The 26,205-nt window shown below is 37.7% G+C and overlaps 2 protein-coding genes across 5 annotated transcripts in view; one reads left to right on the top strand and one right to left on the bottom strand.

Moving 5' to 3' along the window:
• Positions 1–26,205, bottom strand: part of UVRAG (UV radiation resistance associated) — a 319,155-nt gene that overhangs the window by 204,532 nt on the left and 88,418 nt on the right. The gene's annotated exons all lie outside the window — the stretch shown is intronic.
• On the top strand, positions 21,980–22,244 carry LOC122697228 (cytochrome c oxidase subunit 7C, mitochondrial-like). Its single transcript, XM_043907772.1, has one exon. It carries the CDS (start codon positions 22,053–22,055, stop codon positions 22,242–22,244), a length of 192 nt encoding a protein of 63 aa, XP_043763707.1. The 5' UTR covers positions 21,980–22,052.

The raw sequence follows: 26,205 nt of genomic DNA, 5'->3' as shown, positions 1-26,205 counted from the left end.
GGGCCAAAAAGAATCAGACATGACTGAGAAATTCACACACACACACATATGTGTAGGCATTCATATACAGATGCATCACTACAGTGAGAAGGAAATTCAACTGGAAGCTAAAATGTCTGATTCTAACTCCGTTCTACCAATTTAAGAGCTATGATTTGGAGGATACTACACAATCACTCTATTCATCTCTAAATTCTGAGTTCTCTATGGAAAGGTATCGGATTATATTAATTTTTTTAACTTCCACTCTGCTGTCCCTGGTCCATAGAAGGCTTTCCATAAATTTGGCTCAATTCAAATTTGAATGGGAGAAAAAGAGAAACAAAGAAAATGATACAGAGGTAGCAAGGTAGGATCCACACCTTGTATTAAAGTGGAGTATAAAGTCCTTTTTTTACCCTGAAGTTACTAAAATGGTCTTCAGGACATCAAAATCCTTAGGAACAGCCTAACTTACTATACTTCAGGCCAAGAAAGAGTGACAAAGACTAGATTTACTCTCCCACCTAAAGCTACTAAAATAAAAACTAAGAACACATGTGAAACAGTGGTCTCAAGACACTGCTCATCAGGTAACAAAGGACAGTAATACCCGAGAAAGATGAAGCGATCCCTATGATTTCCCCCAACTCACCACCTAGAGAAAGAGATGAAAGCACAGGGAGGGAGATCCAAAATCGCATCGAGATGGACCTGCGTTAAAGACAAAGCTCAAAGTCCAGAGGAAACCACACATGCTAGAGCTCTCAGCACACAGCACTGGAGAAGACAGAGCCCAAAGAGAAAATTCCAAAACTCCAAAATCTGTAGAATATTTAAGTATTTAGCTGTGTACTAATCCAGTGAATCATCTGAGGAAACTACTCAAGGCCAAGAGGGGAAAAATGTCACCTGAAAGGACTAGAAAAAAAGCAAGCAGAGACTGCAGAGGGCCAGGAATGGTGCCTATTCCTCCTAGAAATGATATGGCCCATAATCCATGGCCATTTAATGAAGTATTTAATAAAGTATTGGCAACAGTACATTGATAAAAATCAATCCTATACTAAATGCTATTTTAGTTCAGCCTTACAAAACTTAAAAACAAGACCTGGAGGGACGAAAGCTTTTCTAAGTAACATAACTGTATCTCTGAATAAACCTCAAGAATATTATAGGATTACAAAAATACCCCACAAACAAGTAGGCAAATTTACAATGTCTGCCATCCTACCCAAAATTACCATACATGCAAAGAAGAAAACAGAATCCAAAATAAGTAGCAGTATCAATCAATCAATCAATCAAAATTGGTGCAGAATTAACAGTGATGATACAGTTAGTACAAGGCCACTGAAACAGTTATTACAATTATAATCCACATGTTCAAAAACTAGACAGAAAAGATTGAACATGTTAGAGACACGGAAAAAATTTTAAAGATTCAAACTGAACTTCTAGAGAAGAAAACTATGATGTTTGAAAAGTAAAAAAAAAAAAAAAAGTGGATAAACAAATTAGACATTAGAGAAGACAAGCTACATGTCTATGGACATTTGAATAGGAAATATTCAAAATGAGAAAGAAATAAGACTAAAACAAAAAGAAAACAAAGCATCAATGAATGGTGGGACAATTTCACAAGACCCTACATATATATAAATTGTAGTTCAAGAAGGAGAAAACAATAGAGAAATAGACAGAAAAAATATTCAAAAAATTAATGACTGAAAAATTTCCAAATTAGATGAATACTAGGAACCCACAGATCGAAGAATCCCCAACAAGTTCCAAGGATAAGAAACACAAAGAAAACTACATCATAGCACATCATAATCAAATTGCTCACAGCAATAATAAAGAAGAAATCTTAAAAGCAGCCTGAGAAAAAGGGGGAACAAATACAAGAATGACAAATTTCACATCAGAAACTATACAAGCTAGGAGACAGCAGAGTAACATCTTTAAAGAATTAAAAGAAAAAAACTTAACCCAGATTTCCATACTCAGTGAAACTATCTTTCAAAAACCAAGATGGTATAAAGACATTTTCAGACATACAAAAGGTGAAACAGTTCAATTACCAGCAGAAATGCACCATAAGAAATGCAAAAGGAAATACTTCAGGCATAAGGAAAATGATACCAGATGGAAATGTGGATCTATATTTGAGAATGAACAGCATCAGAAACGATAGCTATGTGGGCAAACCTAAGATTGTTGTTATTTAATCTTTTTAAAAGTTAATCAACTGTTTAAAGCACAAATAATAATAATGTATCACGAGGTTTATAACATATGTAGATGTAAAATATATGACAAAAGTAACAAAAAGGCTAGTAAAAGAAAAATGTAAGTCACTGATGTGAAGTCCTTAATACTGTACATACTGTACATGGCATCACTTGAAGATGTACATTATAAGTCTTAAAAGAACCACTCAAATAACAAAAACAACTGTAGCTGAGAAGCCAACAAAGGAAATACAATCCAAAAATAAACACATAAAGAGGGACTGGGAACAAGAACAGATGGGACAAATAGCAGATTTAAATTCAACAAAAGCAGCAATTAATGTAACTTAAAAACAGTCTGAATACACCAATTAAAAGGTAAAAATTTAATACTGGATAAGAAAGCAGGACAACTTCATGATATTTTCAAGGAACTCCTTTTAAATATAAAAAAATATAAAAGGGGTTAAAATATAAAAAGCAAATAAGTAAAAGATGGACCATGCTAACACTTTTCAAAAGAAAGTTGAAGTGGCTATACATTTAGTATTACACAAAGTTGACTTCAGAGTAAAGAATATTACCAGGAATACAGAGACACTATCATAATGATAAAGTCAATCTGTCAGGAGCACATAACAATTCTAAATGTTTATGTACTTAACAGTAGTTTGAAAATGCATGAGAAAAAATGTGATAAAACTTTTAAGGTGAAACAGACAAATTCACAATTATAAGAGAGTATTTTAACACTTCTCTTTGAATAAGCAATAGAAAAAGTAGGCAAAAACTAAGGAAGCATATATAACATTTGAACACATAGAACACTCTTCTCAACAACAGCAGCATACAGATTCTTTTCAAATGCACATGAAATGTTTAACATTAAAGAACATATTCTGAACCATAACACAAGTGTCAATAAATTTAAAAGGAGTCTGGTCATGCAATGCTAACTTCTCTCATCACAATGGAATTTAATTAGAAATCAATTTTTTTTTAATCTGGAAAACATGCAACTATGTGAAAGTCAAATAACAAACTTCTAAATAACCCATGAGTCAAAGAAAAAAATCAAAAAGAAAATTATAAAGTATTTTTAAACGTATAAAAATGAAAACAAAGTATATAAAAATGTGTGAAAAGCCGTTAACTTCCTCCTTAAAAACTTACAGCACTAAAACTATCTATTAGAAAACAAGAAAAACCTCAAATTAACAACTTCAGCTTTCACCATGGGGGGGGGGGGGGGGGGGGGACACGGACCTAGAAGGGCAAATTAAACTCAAAGATAGCAAGTGAAAGGAAATAATAAATTCAGAACTATTATCAATGAAACAGAAAACAAAACAGAGAAAAACTGATGACATCAAAAGTAGTTCTTTCAAAAAAATCAATAATATAGGTAAATCTACAGCTAGATTAACCAGGAGGAAAAAAGACTTAAATTATCAGCAGCACAAACAGAAGTAACAGTACCACAGATCCTGTGTATATTAAACTTTACCACTCAGACAGAATGGATGAATTCCGTGAAAGACATCAACTATCAAGACTCACTCAAGAAGAAACAGATGACCTGAACAGACCTATATCTAAAGAAATTTCAGTTAAAATTTTTCTACAAAGAAAATTTCAGGGCCAAATGGCTTTACTGTGAATTCTATAAAACATGTAAAGAAGAAAAGAATACCAATCCAATACAATCTCTTCCAGAATACTGACGAGGGAATGTCTCAATTCATTATATGATCCCTTTAAGAGGAATCAAATATTGACAGACATTTTGATTGTTTCCAGTCTATGGCTAATGCAAATAAGTATTTTAAGAACATTTGTATACAAATATGTATTTGGACACATGCTTTCATTTCTCTTGAATAAATATCTAGGAGTAAAATGGCTGGGTCAAACAGTAGGCACATGTATTGTGGAATGCAATGCAATACAACTTAACAACAAAAAGAAATGAACTGTACTGATACACACAACATCACAGATGAATCTCAAAATAGTTATCTTGAGCTATAGGAAGCAGACAAAAAAAAGAATACATACTATATGATTATATTCATTTAAAGTTCTAGAAAACTCAAACTAATCTATGGAAACAAAAAACATATTAGTGGTTGCATGGAGATGAGGAAAGAATGAGTGGGCAGGAGGGATTACCAAGAACACCAGGAAACTTTTAGAGCTGTTGGATATGCTCATTATCTTAATTTTGGTGATAGTTTCATGGAAGTTCGCATATTAAAACTTTTCAAACTGTGCACCCCAACTATGTGAAGTTTATACGTCAAGTATACTTTTCAGTTCAGTTCAGTTGAGTCGCTCAGTCGTGTCCGACTCTGCGACCCCATGTATCGCAGCACGCCAGGCCTCCCTATCCATCATGAACTCCCGGAGTCCACCCAAACCCATGTCCATCAAGTCGGTGATGCCATCCAGCCATCTCATCCTCTGTCGTCCCCTTCTCCCCCTGCCCTCAATCCTTCCCAGCATCAGGGTCTTTTCAAATGAGTCAACTCTTCACATGAGGTGGCCAAAGTATTGGAGTTTCAGCTTCAACAACAGTCCTTCCAATGAACACCCAGGACTGATCTCCTTTAGGATGAACTGGTGGGATCAGATCTTCTTGCAGTCCAAGGGACTCTCAAGAGTCTTCTCCAACACAGTTCAAAAGCATCAATTCTTTGGCGCTCAGCCTTCTTCACAGTCCAACTCTCACATCCATACATGACCAATGGAAAAACCACAGCCTTGACTAGACGGACCTTTGCTGGCAAAGTAATGTCTCTGCTTTTCAATATGCTATCTAGGTTGTTCATAACTTTGCTTCCAAGGAGTAAGCGTCTTTTAATTTCATGGCTGCAGTCACCATCTGCAGTGATTTTGGAGCCCAGAAAAATAAAGTCTGACACTGTTTCCACTGTCTCCCCATCTATTTCCCATGAGGTGATGGGACCAGATGCCATGATCGTAGTTTTCTGAATGTTGAGCTTTAAGCCAACGTTTTCACTCTCCTCCTTCACTTTCATCAAGAGGCTTTTCAGTTCCTCTTCACTTTCTGCCATAAAGGTGGTATCGTCTGCATATCTGAGTTTATTGATATGTCTCCCAGCTATCTTGATTCCAGCTTGTGCTTCTTCCAGCCCAGTGTTTCTCATGATGTACTACGCATATAAGTTAAATAAGCAGGGTGACAATATACAGCCTTGACGTACTCCTTTTCCTATTTGGAACCAGTCTGTTGTTCCATGTCCAGTTCTAACTGTTGCTTCCTGACCTGCATACAGGTTTTTAAGAGACAGGTCAGATCATCTGGTATTCCCATCTCTTTTCCACAGCTCATTGTGATCCACACAGTCAAAGGCTTTGGCATAGTCAATAAAGCAGAAATAATACTTTAATATAGCTTAAAAACAAAAGTCCTTAGCACCAGGACTCAAGAATCTTCATCTCCATTCATTCTTATACAGGTACACAGCTAGGTCCTTAGTTAGAGATACCATGGTATTTTCCTAAAATCCACAGTAGAAAATTTACCAAGTATTTATTAGACACCCTCAAACACTGGCATCCACTGATTCCTTCAATCAATACTTTCTCAGAACCTAAAAGGCAGTACAGTGCTGAGCTAGATGCTAATAGTACAAAGATGAATTAGATTGCTGTTCTCCAACAATCTCTTTTAAAAGATTTAATTAATGATATTAACAAGAAGCAGTGATCGTTCTCATTTTCTGGTCCCTCATTCATAGACAAGCAAACAGAGATGCATACACATGTTGACTACTCATGTCTCTCTACAAAACTGATGCAACATTCTGCTCTATATTTTAAATATATTTGATCACGAGGCTGGTAGGAAACTAGAATTACTACAGATTGTCAGAGCCTGATCATGGTTACAGGAGAGTTCAAATAGAGGTAGGAGGATGATGACTTATTGCAGAAGACAAAAACTATGGTGACGGTGGGATGGCAGCAGCAACAGATGATTACATATAGAGGAAACTGATCTAATAAGTAAATTGAAGATACTGGTAAGCCAGATTTTCATTTCTGGAGAAGGGAGTCACAAATACAGAAGGAAACCTAAAATGAACCTGTGGTGTTGGATTAGAACTGAAGATATCTATGTGAACTCGTAATTATTTTACATAGGTAAGTAGACAGGTAGGTATGTGGACAGAAAGACAATATAACAGTATAAATGTGTGTGTGTGTGTGTGTGTGTGTGTGTGTGTGTGTGTACACACACATGCATATATCTACTAGTTCTCTCCAGTAAGGACCTGGGGCAGTGATAACCCAGGTGCAAAGAACATACACAGACTCAGATCTTGGTTTATAAAAAACTGTTCTTCACTGAAAGAAATCAAAGCTTCTTGGAGAAATGACTAATTTTTATGCAGGGGCAAAGGGAATGTAAGCCTGGAATATTCTGTGCCAGAAGTAAAGATGGACTCAAAGAGTGATGGAGATACGTCATAAGAAAATGGAAGCCAACTTGAAAAGGTTCCCATAGCCAAACCTGGAATAATTTGAGTATTAAAAAAATAATAATTATAGTAACAGATTATTACTCATTGGATGAAACAGGAATCATGAATCCATACTCATGTAAATAAATAAATGAGGAAGAGAAGAAAGCTGCTTTCCCTTGAAGCAGAATGTCAACAGATGAATATAGAAGAGATGATAGAATTATAAAGCAACCATTTGGCAACCATCACCTTATAATTAATTCAGCCAAGAAACATCAAAGTATGTTAAAACTGATGGGTAGAAAATTGATGAGAAATGAAATAATTACATAATTTAAAAGTACCTCCACACAAAATACTTACAGACTGCAAACTCAAAAAGGGTAACTTCACAGAGGTGAAACGCGGCAGACACCACTCCAATGAAGTGTTCACAGTTCACATCACTAGTAATGTGGCAAATCAAAACTGTGTACTGCTTGAGAGGATGCAAGAAGAACACAACATCACTTGTATAATATTCCCTCTAAAAATACATAACCTGAAAGGACTTCCCTGGTGGTCCAATGGTTGGGAATTTGCCTGCCAGTGCGGGGGATGCGGGTTTGATCCCTGATCCCGGGGGATCCCACATCCCAGGAGGCAGCTAAGGTCATGCCCTGAAACTACTGAGCCTGTTTGCTCCAAATACTGAAGGCTGCACACCTAGAGCCTGTGCTCCACAAGAGAAGCCACAGCAATGAGAAGTCCACGCACCACAACAAAGAGTAGCCAGCACTCACCGCTACTAGAGAAAGCCCATGCACAGCAAGGAAGACTCAGCACAGTAAAAAATAAATAAATAAATAAACAAATAAAAAGACATAACCGGAATCGCTTCATGAGGAAACATCAGAGATTAAAACTGAGGAATACTGCAGATGACACCACCCTAATGGCAGAAGGGAAGAGGAACTAGAGAGCCTCTTGATGAAAGTAAGAGTGAAAAAGCTGGCTTAAAACTCAACATTCAAAAAACTAAGATCATGACATCCAGTCCCATCACTTCAGGACAAACAGATGGGGAAAAAATGGAAACAAACAGACTGGGCTCTAAAATCACTGCGGATAGTGACTGCAGCCACGAAACAAAAATACACTTGCTCCTTGGAAAAAAAGCTATGACAAACCTAGACAGTGTATTAAAAAGCAGAGACATCACTTTGGTGACAAAGGTCCATATGGTCAAAGCTATGGTTTTTCCAGTAGTCATGTATGGATATTCGGAGTTAGACCATAAAGAAGGCTGAGGGCCAAAGAATTGACGTTTCTGAGCTGTGGTGCTGAAGAAGACTCTTGTGAATCCCTTGGATAGCAAGAAGATCAAACCAGTAGTCCTAAAGGAAATCAGTCTTGAATATTCATTGGAAGCACTGATGCTGAAGTTCCAATACTTTGGCCACCTGATGCAAAGAGCCGACTCATTGGAAAAGACCTTGATGCTGAGAAGGACTGAAGGCAGGAGAAGGGGGCAACAGAGGATGAGATGGTAGGATGGCATCATCAACTCAATGGACAGGAGTTTGAGCAGACTCCAGGAGATAGTGAAGGACATGGAAGCCTGGCGTGCTGCAGTCCATGGTGTCACAAAGAGTTGGACACAAGTGAGGGACTGAACCAAAGAGTCATTATCTAAAATTTACCAAATAACAGAAACAAAGTATATTAGTTCAAGTTTTAATAATAACCATCATAAAGAAAAACAGTGTGTTAAGATGGTTGTTGCTAAGCAGAGAGACTGGGGCAAGGCTGGGATGGGTAAAACAGGAACTTTTACTTTTCATTTGGAGTTTGATTTTTTAAAATAAGAAAAGTACGCAGGATTCACTTTAACATCTTAAAAGGAGTAGAGAAAGGGAGAGCGGAGAAAAGAAAAGGAAAGAATGTCTCACTTCCTCTGGGAAGTTTCCCATGACCAGCTTTCCTCTGTGTTCCCAAGAAATGAAGTACAGGACACTATCAGAGCATTTAATACACTGTCCTGAGTTTCTGGGTATTGTTTGACTAATCAATAGGTTGAAATCACCTAGAATATGGGGTCATATCTTACTTACATTTGCATCCCCAGCATGTAACTTGCACAATAACTAGTAGGAGAGCAATTAATTAGCTGTTGAATGAATGAACAACGTATGAATGATGGTCATGGTAAATAAAATTAATAATACCAATTCTCTACTTAGAAAACAGCATAAAAACAGGAAAACAAAGCAAAAAAATCATAAAGCAAGTACCAACATTTACAGTTGTGTCATGCTATAATTCACACAAAAAAACATTTCATTTTGAAAGGCAATTTGATGAATTCTCAGGAAATGTTAAAAGGAATTTAAAAAGCAAACAAAAGGGAAAAACCCCAACCCCAACACCTTGCCTTTTCCATTTGCTTTCTATCAAAAGCCCTTTTCGCCACCTCTTATGAGTTGTCTAAATTCAGCATCAAATATGAGCTGACTTGCAGATGCCAGCACATACTGTGCATGTTGAGAATATTTTTCAAAATGGTGAATTTATTTATGCATAAACAATGTTTCAAGTCTGTTCAAGTGGCTCCACAGAGTAATTCCACATGACAACTTTTTCTACCATCAAAATCTACTTATATCAAAAAGAAAACCATAGTTTAAAAACAGGCACTGAGAAGTTATGGTTTCCAAGGCTACAGGGGACAGCTCAATGTTGAAGCATCAAAACTGTAATGTTTAACACACTTTGAATAAGTATATTTTTTCTCTGACCAATTTTAAAACTTTCTTTTTCTGTCTGCTCTATATAAAAACATCTTTATAATAATAGTTTATCATACAAGGAATTGCTAACTTAGACATTCACGTTTAGCCTTGAAAATGTAACATCTGAAGTTAGATTTCACCAGTTTTACTGTTGAGCTCCAAAGTCTGAAAAAGTGTTAGGATTATATGGTCCTTCAATCAAAGAATAATTAAAAAAAAAAAAAAAACAGAATGGAATTGTGGTAAGGTCTATAAAGTATGAAAGATTCTCATAAAGTGTATAATTTCTACTAAAGCAATGTATCCCATTAGAAACAGCAAAGAAGGGCAGAAGAGTCCTCAAGTTTCTGGAGGGGACAAAGAAAGTTATGTGCAACCTTGGGCAAGTTATTAAGCCTTCCGAGGTCTCAATTTCCTCATTTGCTTATTACACTGAATTACTGAAAGGATTAAATAGGTTAACAAAATAGGTACAACACCTAGCACAATATTTGCACATGACAGGCATTCCGCCCTCCCCACAAAGTAGCTAGCATTGAGGAGATAAAAGAATCTTTTTAAAAAAATAATAAAACAAGGTTAGTAAAACTAAGTAACCAAGGCACAGAATGCTTGATAAGTGCAATAAGGGCACAGGAAATGAACTGAGATCCAAGAAGGCTTCCCAGAGCAGAGGAATGTGATTTACATCTGGAAGAATTTATTTTACGAGTCAGACAAGCACTCCCTCTCTTTCTACATGCTGTTACCCAGTAGTCTTCTGTTCCTTGTATTGCCTGACAAACTTCCATTTATTCTTTATTAATTTAACACCTACCATGTGCTAGGGAATAGGCTAAGCACCAGAGGCTCTAACAGTGAGCAAGATAAGCCAGACTCCTTCTCCACACAAAAGTTACAACCGATTGGGAGAAACAGAGTAATTAAAGAGGCGATTATGTCACCATGTAAAGTTTTATAATAGAAGACACCACTGTGTCTCCTTCCTCTCCTCCACCAAAACACAAAATGAACATGCAGTGCTAAGGCCAGGATTGAGATTGTGGGTAGAAGGATGTGAAAGGACAGAAGAACCAGAGATCAAATTGCCAACATCCGTTGGATCATCGAAAAAGCAAGAGTTCTAGAAAAACATCTACTGCTTTATTGACTGTGCCAAAGCCTTTGACTTTGTGGGTCACAACGAACTGTGGAAAATTCTTCAAGAGATAGGAATACCAGACCACCTTACCTGCCTCCTGAGAAATCTGCATGCAGGTCAAGAGCCAGACATGGAACAACAGACTCGTTCCAAATCAAGAAAGGAGTATGTCAAGGTTGTATATTGTCACCCTGCTTACTTAACTTATATGCACAGTACATCATGAGAAACGCTGGCCTGGAGGAAGCACAAGCTGGAATCAAGATTGCTGGGAGAAATATCAATAACCTCAGATATGCAGATGATATCACACTTATGGCATAAAGCAAAGAACTAAAGAGCCTCTTGATGAAAGTGAAAGAGAGTGAAAAGGTTGGCTTAAAACTCAACATTCAGAAAACTAAGAACATGGCATCGGGTTCTATCACTTCATGGCAAATAGATGGGGAAAAGTGGAAACAGTGACAGACTTTATTTTCTTGGGCTCCAAAATCACTGCAGATGGTGACTGCAGCCATGACATAAAAAGACACTTGCTCCTTGGAAGAAAAGTAATGACCAACCTAGACAGCATATTAAAAAGCAGAGACATTACTTAGCCAACAAAGGTCCATCTAGTCAAAGTTATGGTTTTTCCAGTAGTCATGTATGGAATTGAGAGTTGGACTATATAGAAAGCTGAGCAAAAAAAAAAAAAAAAGAAAGCTGAGCACCGAAGAATTGATGCTTTTGAACTGTGGTGTTGGAGAAGACTCTTGAGAGTCCCTTGGATGGCAAGGAGATCCAACCAATCAATCCTAAAGGAAATCAGTCCTGAATGTTCATTGGAAGGACTGATGCTGAAGTTGAAACTCTAATACCTTGGCCACCTGATGTGAAGAACTGACTCATCTGAAAAGACCCTGACGCTGGGAAAGATTGAATGCAGGAGGAGAAGGGGACAACAGAGGATGAGATGGTTGGATGGCATCACTGGTTCGATGGACATGAGTTTCAGTAAGCTCCACGAGTTGGTGATGAACAGGGAAGCCTGGTGTGCTGCAGTCCATGAGGTCACAAAGAGTCAGACACAACGAAGTGATTGAACTGAACTGAAGGTAGAAGGGAAAGACTGAGGGCAGAAGGAGAAGAGGGAATCAGAGGATGAGATGGCTGGATGGCATCACTGATGCAACGGACATGAACTTGGGCAAACTTTGAGAGATGGTGAGGGACAGTGAGGCCTGGCGTGCTGTGGTCCATGGGGGTTGCGAAGAGTCGGACACGATGGGGCGGCTGAACAACAAGGTAGGAGGCTCCAGTAGGCCTATACCACCTGCTCTAACTCAGTCTATTGCCAGAGAGCTGCAATGATTGCTCTCTTCCTTTGGGTATCTACTCACAAAGCTGCTCCGATCTTCATTCTGCTATTGTTTACTGTGTGCAGAGCTCCTGCTGGAACTGAAAGGGAGGAGTGACTGACAGAGTAACACAAGGCCCTATTAATAGCAGGTTCTCTGTAAAGATTTGTTCTACTGACATTTTATTTCAAATGACTGACCAACATTCTTCTTTCAGATCACTGGATTAGTAAACCCTGCAACTAATTCATCCTGAAATTATCAACTGTGAAGTTTATCACACAGCATGTTCCATAATTTACATGGATAATATATAGTAAAATTCTCTGTTGTTAATATTCTTACATACTCTTATAATCATACAGTCATAACTGTTTGATAGTCACAAATGTTAGAAGGCCCATAAATCCAATCTAATAACATGAAAAGTATCAGACATCTCAACAGAGGCACACTCTAAACAACACCTGACCAGTCATCCTCAAGACTATCAAGGACTATCAAGACTATCAGGGAATTTCTTGGTGGTTCAGTGGTTAAGAATCCATCTTGCAATGTAGGGCATGTGGGTTTCATCCCTGATTGAGAAACGAAGATCCTACGTGCTGCAACCAAGACCTGACACAGCCAAATAAATAAAAATTAAAAAAAAAAACAAACAAACAAACACAGAAACACAACCTATCAAGAGCATCAACAGCAAGAAGTATCTGAGAAACTGACAGCCAATAGGAAACTTGGGAGACATAATGACTAAACACAATATGGTATCAAGAATGGGATCCTGGAAGAGGACATCTGAATGAACTATATTGCTACTGCTAAGTCATTTTAGTCGTGTCCGACTCTGTGCGACCCCATCCCTGGGATTCTCCAGGCAAGAACACTGGAGTGGGTTGCCATTTCCTTCTCCAATGCATAAAAGTGAAAAGTGAAAGTGAAGTCACTCAGTCATGTCTGAGTCTTCACGACCCCATGGACTGTAGCCTACCAGGCTCCTCTGTCCATGGGATTTTCCAGGCAAGAGTACTGGAGTGGGGTGCCACTGAATGAACTATGGACTTGAGTTAATAATATATCAACACTGGTTCACTAAATATAACAAATATACCATTGTGAGACAATAGAAAATATGTATATCGGTCTCTGCCCCTGGTTCCTGACACAGAACTCCCAAAATGCTTGTAAGTTCCTAAATGACAGATGTACTAGGAGCATCTTTTGTTCTAATATTTGATCCTTGACCCCAGTTCCTTAACACACAGTTGCTAAATCCTTCGGAATCTCCTGAGTGATAGCAATGTCTTTTGTTCTGAGGAGGTGAGTCGGTAGGCTTCTGGATGAGTGCTGGTCACCAAGAAGACCAAGTCATGATTAAAAGCTTGGAATTTTTAGCTTGGTCTACCATTCTCCAGCGAGCGGGCAAAGGTTGAAAACAGAACTAATTAACAGACCATGATTAAGTGATGAAGCCTCCATAAAAATCCCAGTAACATGGGGTTCAGAGAGCTTTCTGGGTTGCTGAACACAAGGAGGTGCTGGGAGACTGCAGCACTAGGAAGGGCTTGGAAGCACCACATCTCTTTCCACATATCTCACCCTACACATCCATTCCATCTGGATGTTTGCCCGTATCCTTTATCATAGCCTTTTACAATCAACTAGTCGTCACTCAGTAAACTGAGCCTTTCTAGCAAATTGATCAAACTTGAGGAGGGGGCTGTTAAGAACCTCTCCTCTGATTTACAGCCAGTTGATCAGAAGCACGGGTGACAACATGGACATGAGACTGGTGTCTGAAGTTGGGGGCAGTCTTGTGGCACTGAGCCCTTGAGCTGTGGGATCTGCCCCTGTCTCCAGGTAGACAGTGTCAGAATTAAGTTAAACCCCAGGACATCCAGCTGGCAGAACTGCTTGGTGTGAAAAAAAAAACCCACTGATAGGTGGTATTAGAGAGATTGTGAGTGTAGTGGTAGTGTGAGAGTAAAAAGGAAACGCAGGAGAAGGACTGAGTTTTTCCTATTCAACCACACCCTTATCATCAAAAGGATGATAATAAGAGAAGAAACTAGGTGCAGGGTATATAGGAACACTGCACTATCCTTCAATGTTTCTGCAAGGCATTTTGTAAAATAAAAACTGACATGTTCAATAATGAAAACAAAAAACAGCTAATTTTTCATAACATCAAACTCAGGATGTTTATAACACCATTGTAAAAAAATCAATACCTAAAATACTATTAGAATTAGCCAACAAAACCTGAACAAACAGTCCTTTTTATTTTAAACAAAGAATATATTTTCCCAAAAAAGTTCTGCCAGATTGTAATCAACCCTAACAAAAATACAACCATCCCCTGCAAGAACAACAATCCCGTATTTTGCCACTGAGTCTGTTTCCTGGGGACTTACTTGACAAGATGTTCTTTTCGAATATCAATTTAATCCTCTTCCACGAATGTTTGAACTGATGTCATAGTTCAAGCTGAAAACTGAGCAAAGTGGGCTGTCCCAAGTTCTAACACTGAGAAAAAGCAGGACACCTGGAAAGATGTTTCGTGCCAACTACACTGTGGTAAGTAGCAGAATCCATGTCCTCAGAAGCTTGGTGGCAATTATTCACATCATCTTGGGGCACTTAAGACTTACCACCTCATGCGACCAGGTAACTCTTCATACACTTAGATATGTATACATTTACCCAAACTCTTTATGAAAACAACCACCACTTTTCTACTTTTTGTACCTAAGGTGTCTTGCATGTGAAATTCTGTAGACAAATGAATTGCCAATAGAATGAAATGAAAATAAACAGTTTAATCACAGACATTTTAAAACTATGGTGAAATATACATAACATACAACTAACCATTTTAAAGTATACAATTCAGTGGCATTTAGTGCACTCACAATATTATACAACTATAATCATCAACTCTTAGCTCAGAGATATTGGATTCAACTATCTCCCTGTCTGCCCATTTCCACAACAGCTAATAAATATCAATTCCCTTCCTCCTTTACTACATATTGGTTTTTTTCCTTGTGTCATTCTGTGATCAAATTAGTTTGCAATGGTGATGGCAGCAGGCAGACATCCACTCCAGTGACAGGAAGCTCCCCCCAAAGGAACACTGTCACCTGCACACCTCTAACTGCTGAAATGTACTTTCTTACACTGAGTCAACATTTGCCTTCCTTTAGCTTCCACTGGATTCACACAATGCTGCCTCCAGTAGTCACCAGCTATGACTGTCAAGGCCAGTTACTTTAAGTCTCAGTTTCCTCATCTGTCAAAGTGGGAATAATGGGGACTGTTCTAAGAACTAAATGAGCTCAAGTTTTTTTTTTTTCCATACCCTATATAACACTGAGCATGGGGATGCAGTAGATGTCTCCTTTGTAACTCTGCTGCTTTTCAGACTACTGCTTTCCTCCACTGCTTAAAACCCTCAGTCCTTTCAATGCACATGTGATTTTGCTGCTTTCCCTTCCTGCTGCTCTTATCTGCAGTCCTCCCATCCCAGCTTAATAACTGAAGATTTTAGCATCTGACTCACCATCCTCTCTTTCCACCACTACTCCTGCCATGCTTCCTGATGACTTTTATGTCTAGGCAATATTCCAACCTCTCAGATTCTTGACCTCCACCCATTCAGTCAGCTCAGTTCAGTTATTCTCCTACTTTATATCATAATTAATAACTGCATCTTTAAAACCTCAACTTCAAGCATCCCAAGCTCTAACCACTGCTCTCCATACTTCATTCCAACAATCTGTTTCCATCATCAGAATTTCCAATCCATTGATCCTATATCTCTTTTTTCACTGATCATCACTTCCCTGTGTCCTCACTTCTCTTCTTATCCAGCTTAGAGTTCATGGTCCACCATTATAAATCACTCATATGGACCTCTCTTCTTGCCCATGAATTTACCTGGCAAAACCCTAATTCTGGTTAAACTGTCTTCACCTTTGCACTCAAGAGGCTGAATATAGCTGGTAAAAAACAGCAAGCTGAATGTTCTCCCTTAAATGTATAGCCAAAGTACGGAACCAAAGTATGGAAGCATCGGGTTCACGGGGGAGAGTCAGAGATGTGAATTCCCAGACCTTGCCCAGAACTAATGCATCAGGAACTTCGTGGGGAGGCCCAGCCATCAGTGTTGCACCAAGCCCTCCAGCTGATTCTGATGCAGGCTTAAGTTTGAGAACTATCAGGCCAAGTTAATTCACGCTCTCATTCTCCAAGATGATGATTTTAAATCTTCTCTTTTCTCTTCAAACTTTATACAAACCTTCCACCTTCTGACAACTGACTGATGACCCTACTGAAAAACAGAAGCAGTCAGAGGACAACTTACTCATTCTCCCATCAGCAAATATATCATGTGGTTCTGTATCTATACCCATATATTCTGCCTTCCCCACATATATACACCCCTTCTTTACAAGGCCTAACCATCTACTTATACACTGGATTCCACTCTTTCACTTATCAAAGCTTTTCGTGCCTGCTATCATCCCCTCTCTTTCTCGGGCATCCGTTTTATTTAGCACATGAGTATGCTAAATACCTTCCAACTCAAAACAAAAACACTCTTCGCTTGACCCCTCATCTCCTTCCACCTTTAGTACTGTTTCTGGGCTCCTCTGTACAGAAAAACTTCACAGGAACAGTTTATACTTCTTCTCTTCATTTCCTTACTCTTGTTCTCTCCCTAAACAGCTCCTGCAACTTCACAAAAACTGCTCTTAAAAATGTCACCAGTGGAGCCCCCAGTTGCTAGATTCAGTATTCAATTATCAGTCTGCTTCTTACTCACTCACAGCATTTGATTCAGTTATCAATTCTGTGAAAGTATTATGGCTCTGGGATGCCACACTGTCCTAGATTTCCCCCAGACCTCCTTAGTTGCCCCTACTCCTCTGCTATATTCTCCTCTTCCAACATGTTGGAGAATCTTGAACAAAGTCTGGAAGGTAGAAGGTGGGGAAGCCATTCTTCCAGGAGCAGTGACAGACCCTCTCTAGTGTGAGTTTCTGCAGCAGTCAAGTTTCCTCGTTCAGGTGTCTGGGAATGAGGGGTGGTTACTTCACTAGCAGCAGTTCTGTGAGCGCCAGATCGCCACTGTGCTGGGTTGACCTCAAAGCCTAGTAGAAAGCAGTGTGTCCCTGAAGCCGAGCAGCCCCCTGACTTCTACTCCTTCAGCCCTCAAGTGATTCTATAAATACCCAACTCTGTGTGAAATCTCTTCCTGACGAAAATATCTAGAGTGGTTTGTTTCCTACACTGAAACTTGACTGACACTATTCCTAAGTTCAAGTCTCTAGCAGCACCAATTAGCCCTGAGATCAAAAGTGCACATCCAAATGCCTTAGTCCCTCCACCTTCATGACTGATACATATCTCAAACCTAATGTCCCAAATACATTCTCGACTCCCCATGAGCTCATCCTCCTTCTCCCCTACAATTTTCCCTCATTTTCATAAATGCCACCCCAATTCACCTAATGCACAGATTAAATATCTATACATCATTTTTCAGTCCAGTCTCTCTTGCATGCCCACACCTAATCCATTAACAAGGCTGCTTAGCTCCAACTTTGAGCTATGTCAGGAACTGGATTACTTCTCTTCATACACCTCAACTGCTATCAGACCAGCCTAAGTCACTCTTGTCTCTTGCCTGGATAGGACAATAGTCTCTTAACTAATCTCTCACTTACTACTCTCGCTCCCTTCAGTCTATTCTCCATGCCAGAATCATTTTCTTCAAATACAAGTCAGATCATATCACTCCCTTGGCTCCAACCCCTCCAACATCTCTCCATCACACATGGAAAAAATGTAAACTTCTACACAATCTGGCCTCTATCAGCTTTGCTCACTATGCTCAAACCAGATTGACCTCTTAGCTGTACTTTCAGCAAACCAAGTTCACTCCTCCTCAGGGCTCTTACACCAGCTATACCTGCTCTTTGGGATGTTCTTCCTAAAGATACCCACACAACTTGCTGCCTTATCTTTTTCAAATCTTCTTCTAGTGAAGTGTTTCCTGACCACTCTATCTAAAATAGATATCCACTCATCCTACCACCCCCAGTATATTCTATTGCCAAAGCACTATCACTATTCTATCCACAGGAACACTATACCTACATATTTTTTTCTTCAGAAAAAGTCCAAATTCTTTACAATGTGGGAGGCAGCATGGAAGAAAGAAAAGAAAATGGAGTAAAACTTTTGACTGGCTGGTTCTGTCACAACGCAACCTTAGGCAGGTCAATTTCCCTTTCTGGATGTGTCCTCATTAGCAAAATAGGGATAATAAAGAATAGCACCAATCACATACACTTGTTTTGACGAATAAAAGAAATAAAGCATATAAAGTACCTACCTGATAGATGGTACATATTCAATAAATACGTCTACTTTACTATTATTACCCAACAACTATTTGCCAAATTAACTAAGTAACTCTTTATTTAAAGACAGCAACTATATTCCTGAAGTCCCCTCTTCTCCCTTTATTCTCAACTATTTAAAAACCTTTCATTTACTCTGGCCATCTCCCTTGGCTCTTTCTCATCAAAGTAAACTGGGACTCAAATTAAACAGAATATTCCAAATATGACCTAATAAACACAAAGTCCAGGAAGACTATTACTTCCCTTGATCTGGGCACTTTAGTTTAATTAATGCAACCTAAGATAATCTTAACACCTTTTTGAGAGCTGTTGAGTCAATTTCTTGGCAAATATTAAATTTTTCATACATTTATAAATCTCCAAATGCTCTCCCCATAAACTGTTTAAGATCAATTCTACTCCAAGGTTCATATTTGACACTGTCACTAGAATCAAAGAATCAGAGATTAAAAAAATATATATATCAATGCTACCACAGAAATCATTTTACCTCAAATTAGTATGCTTCCTGCAGAGTCAGAATTTAATGGTTCAGAGCTTGAAAACAGAAATGCCAATGAGGAAACATCATTGTGTCTACTCACTCCACACCATATTGAAAGAAAAGGAGTAAAAGCAGCCCATGGTCACAGAGTTAGAGAGATGCTCCTCAACAGCAAACTTACAGATTTTAGTTAACACTTCCAGCCTGGGGAGGCACAGAGGCACAGAACTTTGAAGGCTCTTAGGAGAGCTTATTATGAAAGTCTCCATTGTGCCAGGGCCAGAAGACTCTCTGAGAGATGTCTGGCCCATTCACACCCAGGTGCACCATCAAAGAAATTTTATCAGAAGGGGCATAGGAGCTGTTAGGCAGCCTCAAGGAATTCTTCCACACGAGATGAGGAAATATATTGGAAAGGTCTTTGCCATCAAATGGACCAAGACTCTGAATAACACTCACTAGCTCATCTTTTTTAAGCTGTCATTTCACTTACCAGCAAAACAGAATTTTAATAGTAGCATAGTGTGAATATTATAAATATATATATGCCAAGATTTTAGCACTTAAGTATCTTTCATATTTGAGATATTCAAATATTATTTTCTTTCCCTACCACCTGTGAAGGCATAGAAAAGGGTGGGATTATGACTTTTTCCTACAATACCAACAAAACATTTAGAAATTATTATTACCCTCTCAATGAATCTAAGACTCCTTGCTTGCTGTATCTGTTAATCTCTCCTACTAAAGTATAAGTTCCCAAAGTAAGAATCTGGCTTCTCATGTCAATGGAGTACTTCCAGCCATAAAGAATCATAAGAACGAGGTTATTACAATGGCTACTCTTCTCAACAGATAAACATGCTGAGTCTCATATTCTGTTCAAAGGTAAAACATCCTACCTTTTAATAAAAAAGTTACTTCAAGGGCCAGGTGATATCCCAATGAGCATAATGTATTAATTCTCCTAAAATCTCTGATAAGTTCTCTTAATAAAACAGCATGTAAAAATCAAGTTATGGGTGGGGTAGGTGTTTAATGGCAACTGGTTATTTTTATTGGCAGAGGTATCAGGGTGAAATCACTAAACTTTGGAAAGCTGCCTTGGAACATGCCTGGCACCAGCGGGAAAGTAGAAGTTACAAGGCAGCTATGAGGGGTGTGATGGTAAAGCTTTAATTTGCAGTGACATCTTAAACAAAGCAGTCTTAGTAAAGTAACCTGTGAAATCAAGCCAGAACTGAAGGACAGAGGCAGGGACAGAGAACATCTCTTGGGCAGAAGACTATTCATATATTTAACTGCCCTCAAAGGATGTGCCTTACCTCTTTATACTAATTTTATACACCTCTTTCACCACTCTAACAATATCTGAATGAATCTGGCTACTGTTCCAAGCCAGAAATTCTGAACATTATTTTGGTGAGGCTCATTTATTTTACCTACTGTGTGGCTACTTCTGTTGAATATTCAGTCCACTAGAGAAAATGGGCTTAGCAGCATGAAGAGCCTACAAAAGGTCCTAGTTAAAGACCATGAGACATATCAGTAACTCATGACTACTGGTTAATTCATTCAGTAAACTAGTTAATTTACCACACAACGCCTTTATGTGACTTTCATTAGCAAGCACTTTGTCTACAATGAAGTATCTAGATGTTTTATAGTAAATATATACTATAATTGTGGAGGAACATATCCAAGATTAGTATTAATCTTGGTGATTTAAAACTACCCTTTAAAAAAATTCCTCCAAAAATTTACCTATTATTCAGTGATTATCCAACTGGATTGTACTTCTTGCATTCATTTAATAATTTATCATTCATTCAGTTAACAAATATTTACTAGCATCTACTCTGAGTTAGGCTGGTGCTATATATGCTGGGGACAAAATAAAACTAGAGCTCTAAATTCCCTACACTTATGTATTGGTCTATGTTCTCCATTCCCATTCTGAGAAATATTTTTAAAGACAAAAAATATATCAAATATTTTGTTTCAGTTCACAAACAAAAAAGCATTCAACTTCTGTATTAGAAAGCATCCTGTCCAATAATATAACTAAATTTCTAACTGGTTTCTGGGCTTAATTAGAAAATCTGCTGTAAACTGCTGAGATGATTAAAAGAATTACAAAATAAAACTATATGAGCTGTTTCAGCAATAAATTTAAATATCTAGAGGAAGTACATGGTTTCCTAGCAAAAAATAAACTATCAAGAATAAACCATGGAGAAGTAGGATAAAAGAGAGCAAATAGCACTAGAAGTATGAGAGTCAGATTTATCATCATAAAAGTCACCTGAACTAGATGATTTTAATAGCTAAATTCTCTAACAAATCTTTAAAGAATTAAAAATCCTCAAAATCATTTAATATGTTTCAGTTGATTATGATACTAACAGCTAACAAATATAGTATTAACTAATTTCGGCACTGTACTAAGCACTTGATATTAATTCACTTAATCCCCCAACAACCCAATGAGGTTATTATCATCATTTTACAAAGGAGGGTCACAGAAAAAGATGAAAAGCTTCCCAATTCAATTTCAGGATCTCAGGAAAGATGATTACCTATCACACCTTCCTTCCCACCCCCCAAAAAAACAACAGATACTATATGCCAATCTCACTTATAGTAATGATCAAAAGAATAATCTATAACTAATTAGTAATAAAATACCAAGAAATCTACATACCTTTTTGCAACTATAAATTAAAGAAAAACATATAACGCTAAGAAATATGGAAAGGCAATTCCAAAAATTCAGCATCTAATAGTTTAAAAAGTTAAATAGGAAGAACTATCAAAAAGATTCTCCAAAATTAACAGAGAATATTCTGAACAGTAAAACAGTGATCATTTTTAATTAAAACAAGAATTGGTTAAACTGCTCGCTATTTCCATTATATTTCAACATTAATTTTAAAGTTCTAAAAGGTGTATAAATGCAGTAAAGACAAGAAAACAGTATAAATATTGCAAAAGAACAGATAAATCTATCCTTTTATTGATAATGAGTATTTGGCCAAGAAAATCAGAGATCTTTCCTTAAAAAACAAGGAAAACAACAGTTTGGGGAACAAGGTCGTGAGGAAGCAGGGCGCTTTTTGCGGCCGCCATTTCTTCCGCCTTCAGTCTCGACATTTTGTAGAGCTTCCAACAGCGCTATGTTGGGACAGAGCATCCGGAGGTTCACAACCTCTGTGGTTCGTCGGAGCCACTACGAGGAGGGTCCAGGGAAGAGTATACCATTTTCAGTGGAAAACAAGTGGAGGTTACTAGCTATGATGACTTTGTTCTTTGGGTATGGATTTGCTGCGCCTTTCTTTATAGTGAGACACCAACTGCTTAAAAAGTAACACATGAGACAGATAGGAAGAGGAACATATTAAGAGGTGCAGTCTCTTAAAAGGATCAAACCCTTGAACTGAGCATCCTAGATACGTTTGTAAATAAACTTATGGCATTAAAAAAAAAAAAAAAGAAAAACTAACTTGATACCATCACTGAATATGACTTTCTTAAAATTACAGTTTTTTCCTATAACAGAAATGAGTATACAAGAATGGACACGGAAAACATTTTATTAAAGAATTGTGTAAAAACTATAGCATACCTAAGAACAAACTTATGGAAAGCCACATGTCCATATGATGAGAACTGTAAAATCTCATCAAAGGATTGAAATAAAATTTGAACAAATATAAGACATATCATGTCTTGGATGGGAATACTAACATAAAAATGACTCTTTGTGACCCCATGGACTATACAGTCCATGGAATTCTCTAGGCCAGAATACTGGAGTGGGTAGCCTTTCCCTTCTCCAGAGGATCTTCCCAACCCAGGGACTGAACTCAGGTCTCCCATATTGCAGGAGAATTCTTTACCAGCTGAGCCACAAGGGAAGCCCAAGAATACTGGAGTGATCACGTAGCCTATCCCTTCAGCAGATCATCCCGACCCAGGAATCAAACTGGGATCTCCTGCATTCCTCACCAACTGAGCTATCAGGGAAGCCCCTATAAAAAAATGACAGCTCTCACCAAATATAAAAAGTCAATGAATATAAAAATTCCTGTAAGAATTCAAGAAATTTTTTTTTTTTTTAAGAATAGGATAAAATAACCTTAACATCCACATGGAAGAATAAAGTTCTGAGAAGAGCCAAAAATAGCATGGAAAAGAAGAGCAGCAAGAGGGGTACTTGCCTTACCTGGTATTAAGATCCCCAAAACCACTGTAATTAATCTGAAATTGGCAAACGGCTACACAAAAGCATCAGAACAAAAAGGGAACCCAGAAATGAACCCCAGCTTATATGACCTTTTAGTATATAACAAAGGTGGTACCTAAATTCAGTAAGAAAAGGAAGTTAACGGCACAACTGGACATTCATCTGCAAAGAAAATGAATTTCTATATCAATATATGGAATATCTACACAATATATTTAAGAATAATTCCAAATTGTATTAGAGATTTAATTTTAAAAGTAAAATAATATAAACCTCAGAAGAATACTTAGAAAATGTACACAGAACTAAGATGGAAGAGAGACTTCCAATAAGGCAACTATACTCCAATGTAAAAAATATCTATTTTTTTTAAAAAGAGAGATACTTCTTAAACCAAGACAGACTGCCCAGAAGACATCCAAGGAAAACCAAAATTATATGATATGACAAATATAAACATTTTGTATAAGGTATACTAACTCAAGATGTAACTGAGAGATTTGGAAAAAATACCAAGGACTTGTAAAATTATATGAAAAAACACAAGCAACTCAATTAAAAAGATAGGTAAAATATTAAGAATAGGTAAATTCACAGAAGAATACTGAATGGTTAACAAATCCAGGATATTCTCTTTCACTTGTAGCTCAGACTAAGCACTGGTACTGAAACTCATAAAAATTAACACTAAGGTGTTGTACTCATCAAATTAATAAAAATCACACAGAAAAACATGATACCCATGGCCAGCAGGGCTTCAAGGTAAAGAGGAAAGTCACATATTATATGTACTCTTTGGGGAAACAGTATGTTATTTCCTAAAATTAAAATTATACATGTCCTTTGACTTAGAAACTCTACTCCTGGAAATTTAATACATAGAAACAAAAACATCACAAATATAAAAATATATTCATATATAGATACTTACTCCAGTACTGCACATAATGGCAAAATGAACAAATAAAAAACCAGAGCCAAAGTAAATATTAAATGTCCATCCATAGGGTGATGACTGAAAAATATAGTACACCTCACCATGGACTATTAAGAAATCATTAAAACAGTGAACTGAAGAGATTTGTACATGGAATGTTAAATATGCATATAAGGATATCTATGACCTATACATAGAGATCATAGGAAAAAATATGAAAGATACATGACTGATTGTTAAGATGGGTACACAGGTGACTGGGGTCATGTCAGCATGTGTTCTGTGTTTGGATGCTATTTTACTCAATTCAGGCTGTTGTAACAAAATACCATACACAGGGTAACTTATAAATAGAAATTTATTTGTCACAGTTCTGGGGCTCAGAAGTCTATGATCAAGGCACCAGTATGGTTGGTATTTGGTGAGAGCCTGCTTCCTGGTTCACAGTTATCTTTTCACTACATCACATGGAGAAAGGGGCGGGGTCTTCCTAGCGCCTCTTTTATAAGGGTGCTAATCCCATCTATGGGGGCTCTGCCTTCATGACCTAATCATCACCCAAAGGCCTCCCACTTCAAAGTACCATCACACTGGGGATTAGGTTTCAGTGTACCAGTTTGGGATGGGGGTGTGGGACCACAAACATTCAGTCCACAACTGGTGGTTCTGGTAGTGAGGGAAAGGGTTTAAGGAAGAAGACAAGCCAAAAACTAAAAAGAAAGGGGAAAAAAAACACTGCACCTAGAATTACCCCAGATTTTGTTTAAAGTTCTATCAATATTTTTGTAAGTATATATGTGTCTTTCTGTGGGTGTACATATAGAAAGATGAATAAAAATAAAATGTGCTATTACACATAAATACCAATTTTGTTTAACTGAAACTTACATTAAATACCTAAACATTTTTGAATATCTAACTTTTTAATTTTAAATTTTGATTAAAAACCTTCCTAAATCCTGTCACACATCACTGCTCTCTTAGGTAGACTTTAACAAGGACTACTTTATATTCCACTAATGATTCAGTATCAACATAGTACAATGGAAGAACGCACATGCGCTCTTCATTCAAACCTGCTTTAACACTTACTTATCTTGTGGTGCTAGACACACACTGATCTAAGCCTCAGTGTCCTCATGTGTTAAATGGAGAGAGCACTAGTGAAAACTCATATGGGACACTTAGTAATTCTCATTATGAACTTCAGTCAGGAACTATAGTATGGAGCTGTACTTGGGTAAAGCTGCTCACACAGAGAAGAGAGAAGCTAGCTATGCCTTTTTTCACTTAGTCTGTCTCTCTTCACAGCTGGGCTATTTCTATTTCTCCCTGCCCTCCTTTTATATGAAGTAGTGACAGAGAGCTATTTACAAATCCAAACATAGTGAGTATAAAGACAGGACAGTAGCTAATACGATTTACCCAACAGTTTTACTCCAGAAACAAAGAGTGAAGCACAAACAGCAAACTGTCAGATTTTGCTTCTCCTTGATGTCAGTGTGCTACCTTAACAGTAATCCTCTTAATTCCCCTCATTTATCAAAAACGAGCACACAGACACTGGGCCTAGTGTCTACCAAGAACAGAAAACTATACGAGTCTTAGGACATAAATTTTGTGACATCTTTTGCTTACAATCAGGTTCTTAATTATATTCTCTACATTTGCGCTTACCTCTTAAGGAGAGACATCATTAGGAAGGGAGAGAGGAGAAAACTCTCCCTGCAACCTAAAAGTTAGTCATCACATTCAAAACTTAAAGATTATGAACAGTTACACCCTTACACATGTCATCCTCCCCGTTTTCTAAACATTATGGCAAGAATAATTTATTTGATATGAGCATTTCCCTTCTATAGCTGAAATTCTGTAAGAGAAAGTATTTTCTATCAAAGTGGCGGGTGGGGATATGGCAACAATTTACCAGATAAAGATCTTCCCCAAAGAATCCGCATAAGGAATAAGACCATAAGTCACAAAATCCTGAAATTGTTATGTTGAAGGCAGTGGCAGAAAGAAAAGAGGCAGCTGAATCTTTATGGACCTGATTGTATTTTCAACACTTCTTTGATAACGGTCGAGAAATTTTTTACAACTTTCATTTTACCCGGTGCAAACCAGAAACAGGAACAACAGAACCCAG

This window comes from Cervus elaphus, chromosome 1 (genome assembly GCF_910594005.1).
Source record: "Cervus elaphus chromosome 1, mCerEla1.1, whole genome shotgun sequence".
In the NCBI taxonomy this organism is placed as follows: Eukaryota; Metazoa; Chordata; class Mammalia; order Artiodactyla; family Cervidae; genus Cervus; species Cervus elaphus.
Note: the sequence above shows the minus strand (reverse complement) of the source record. Positions and strands in the feature narration are given on the sequence as shown.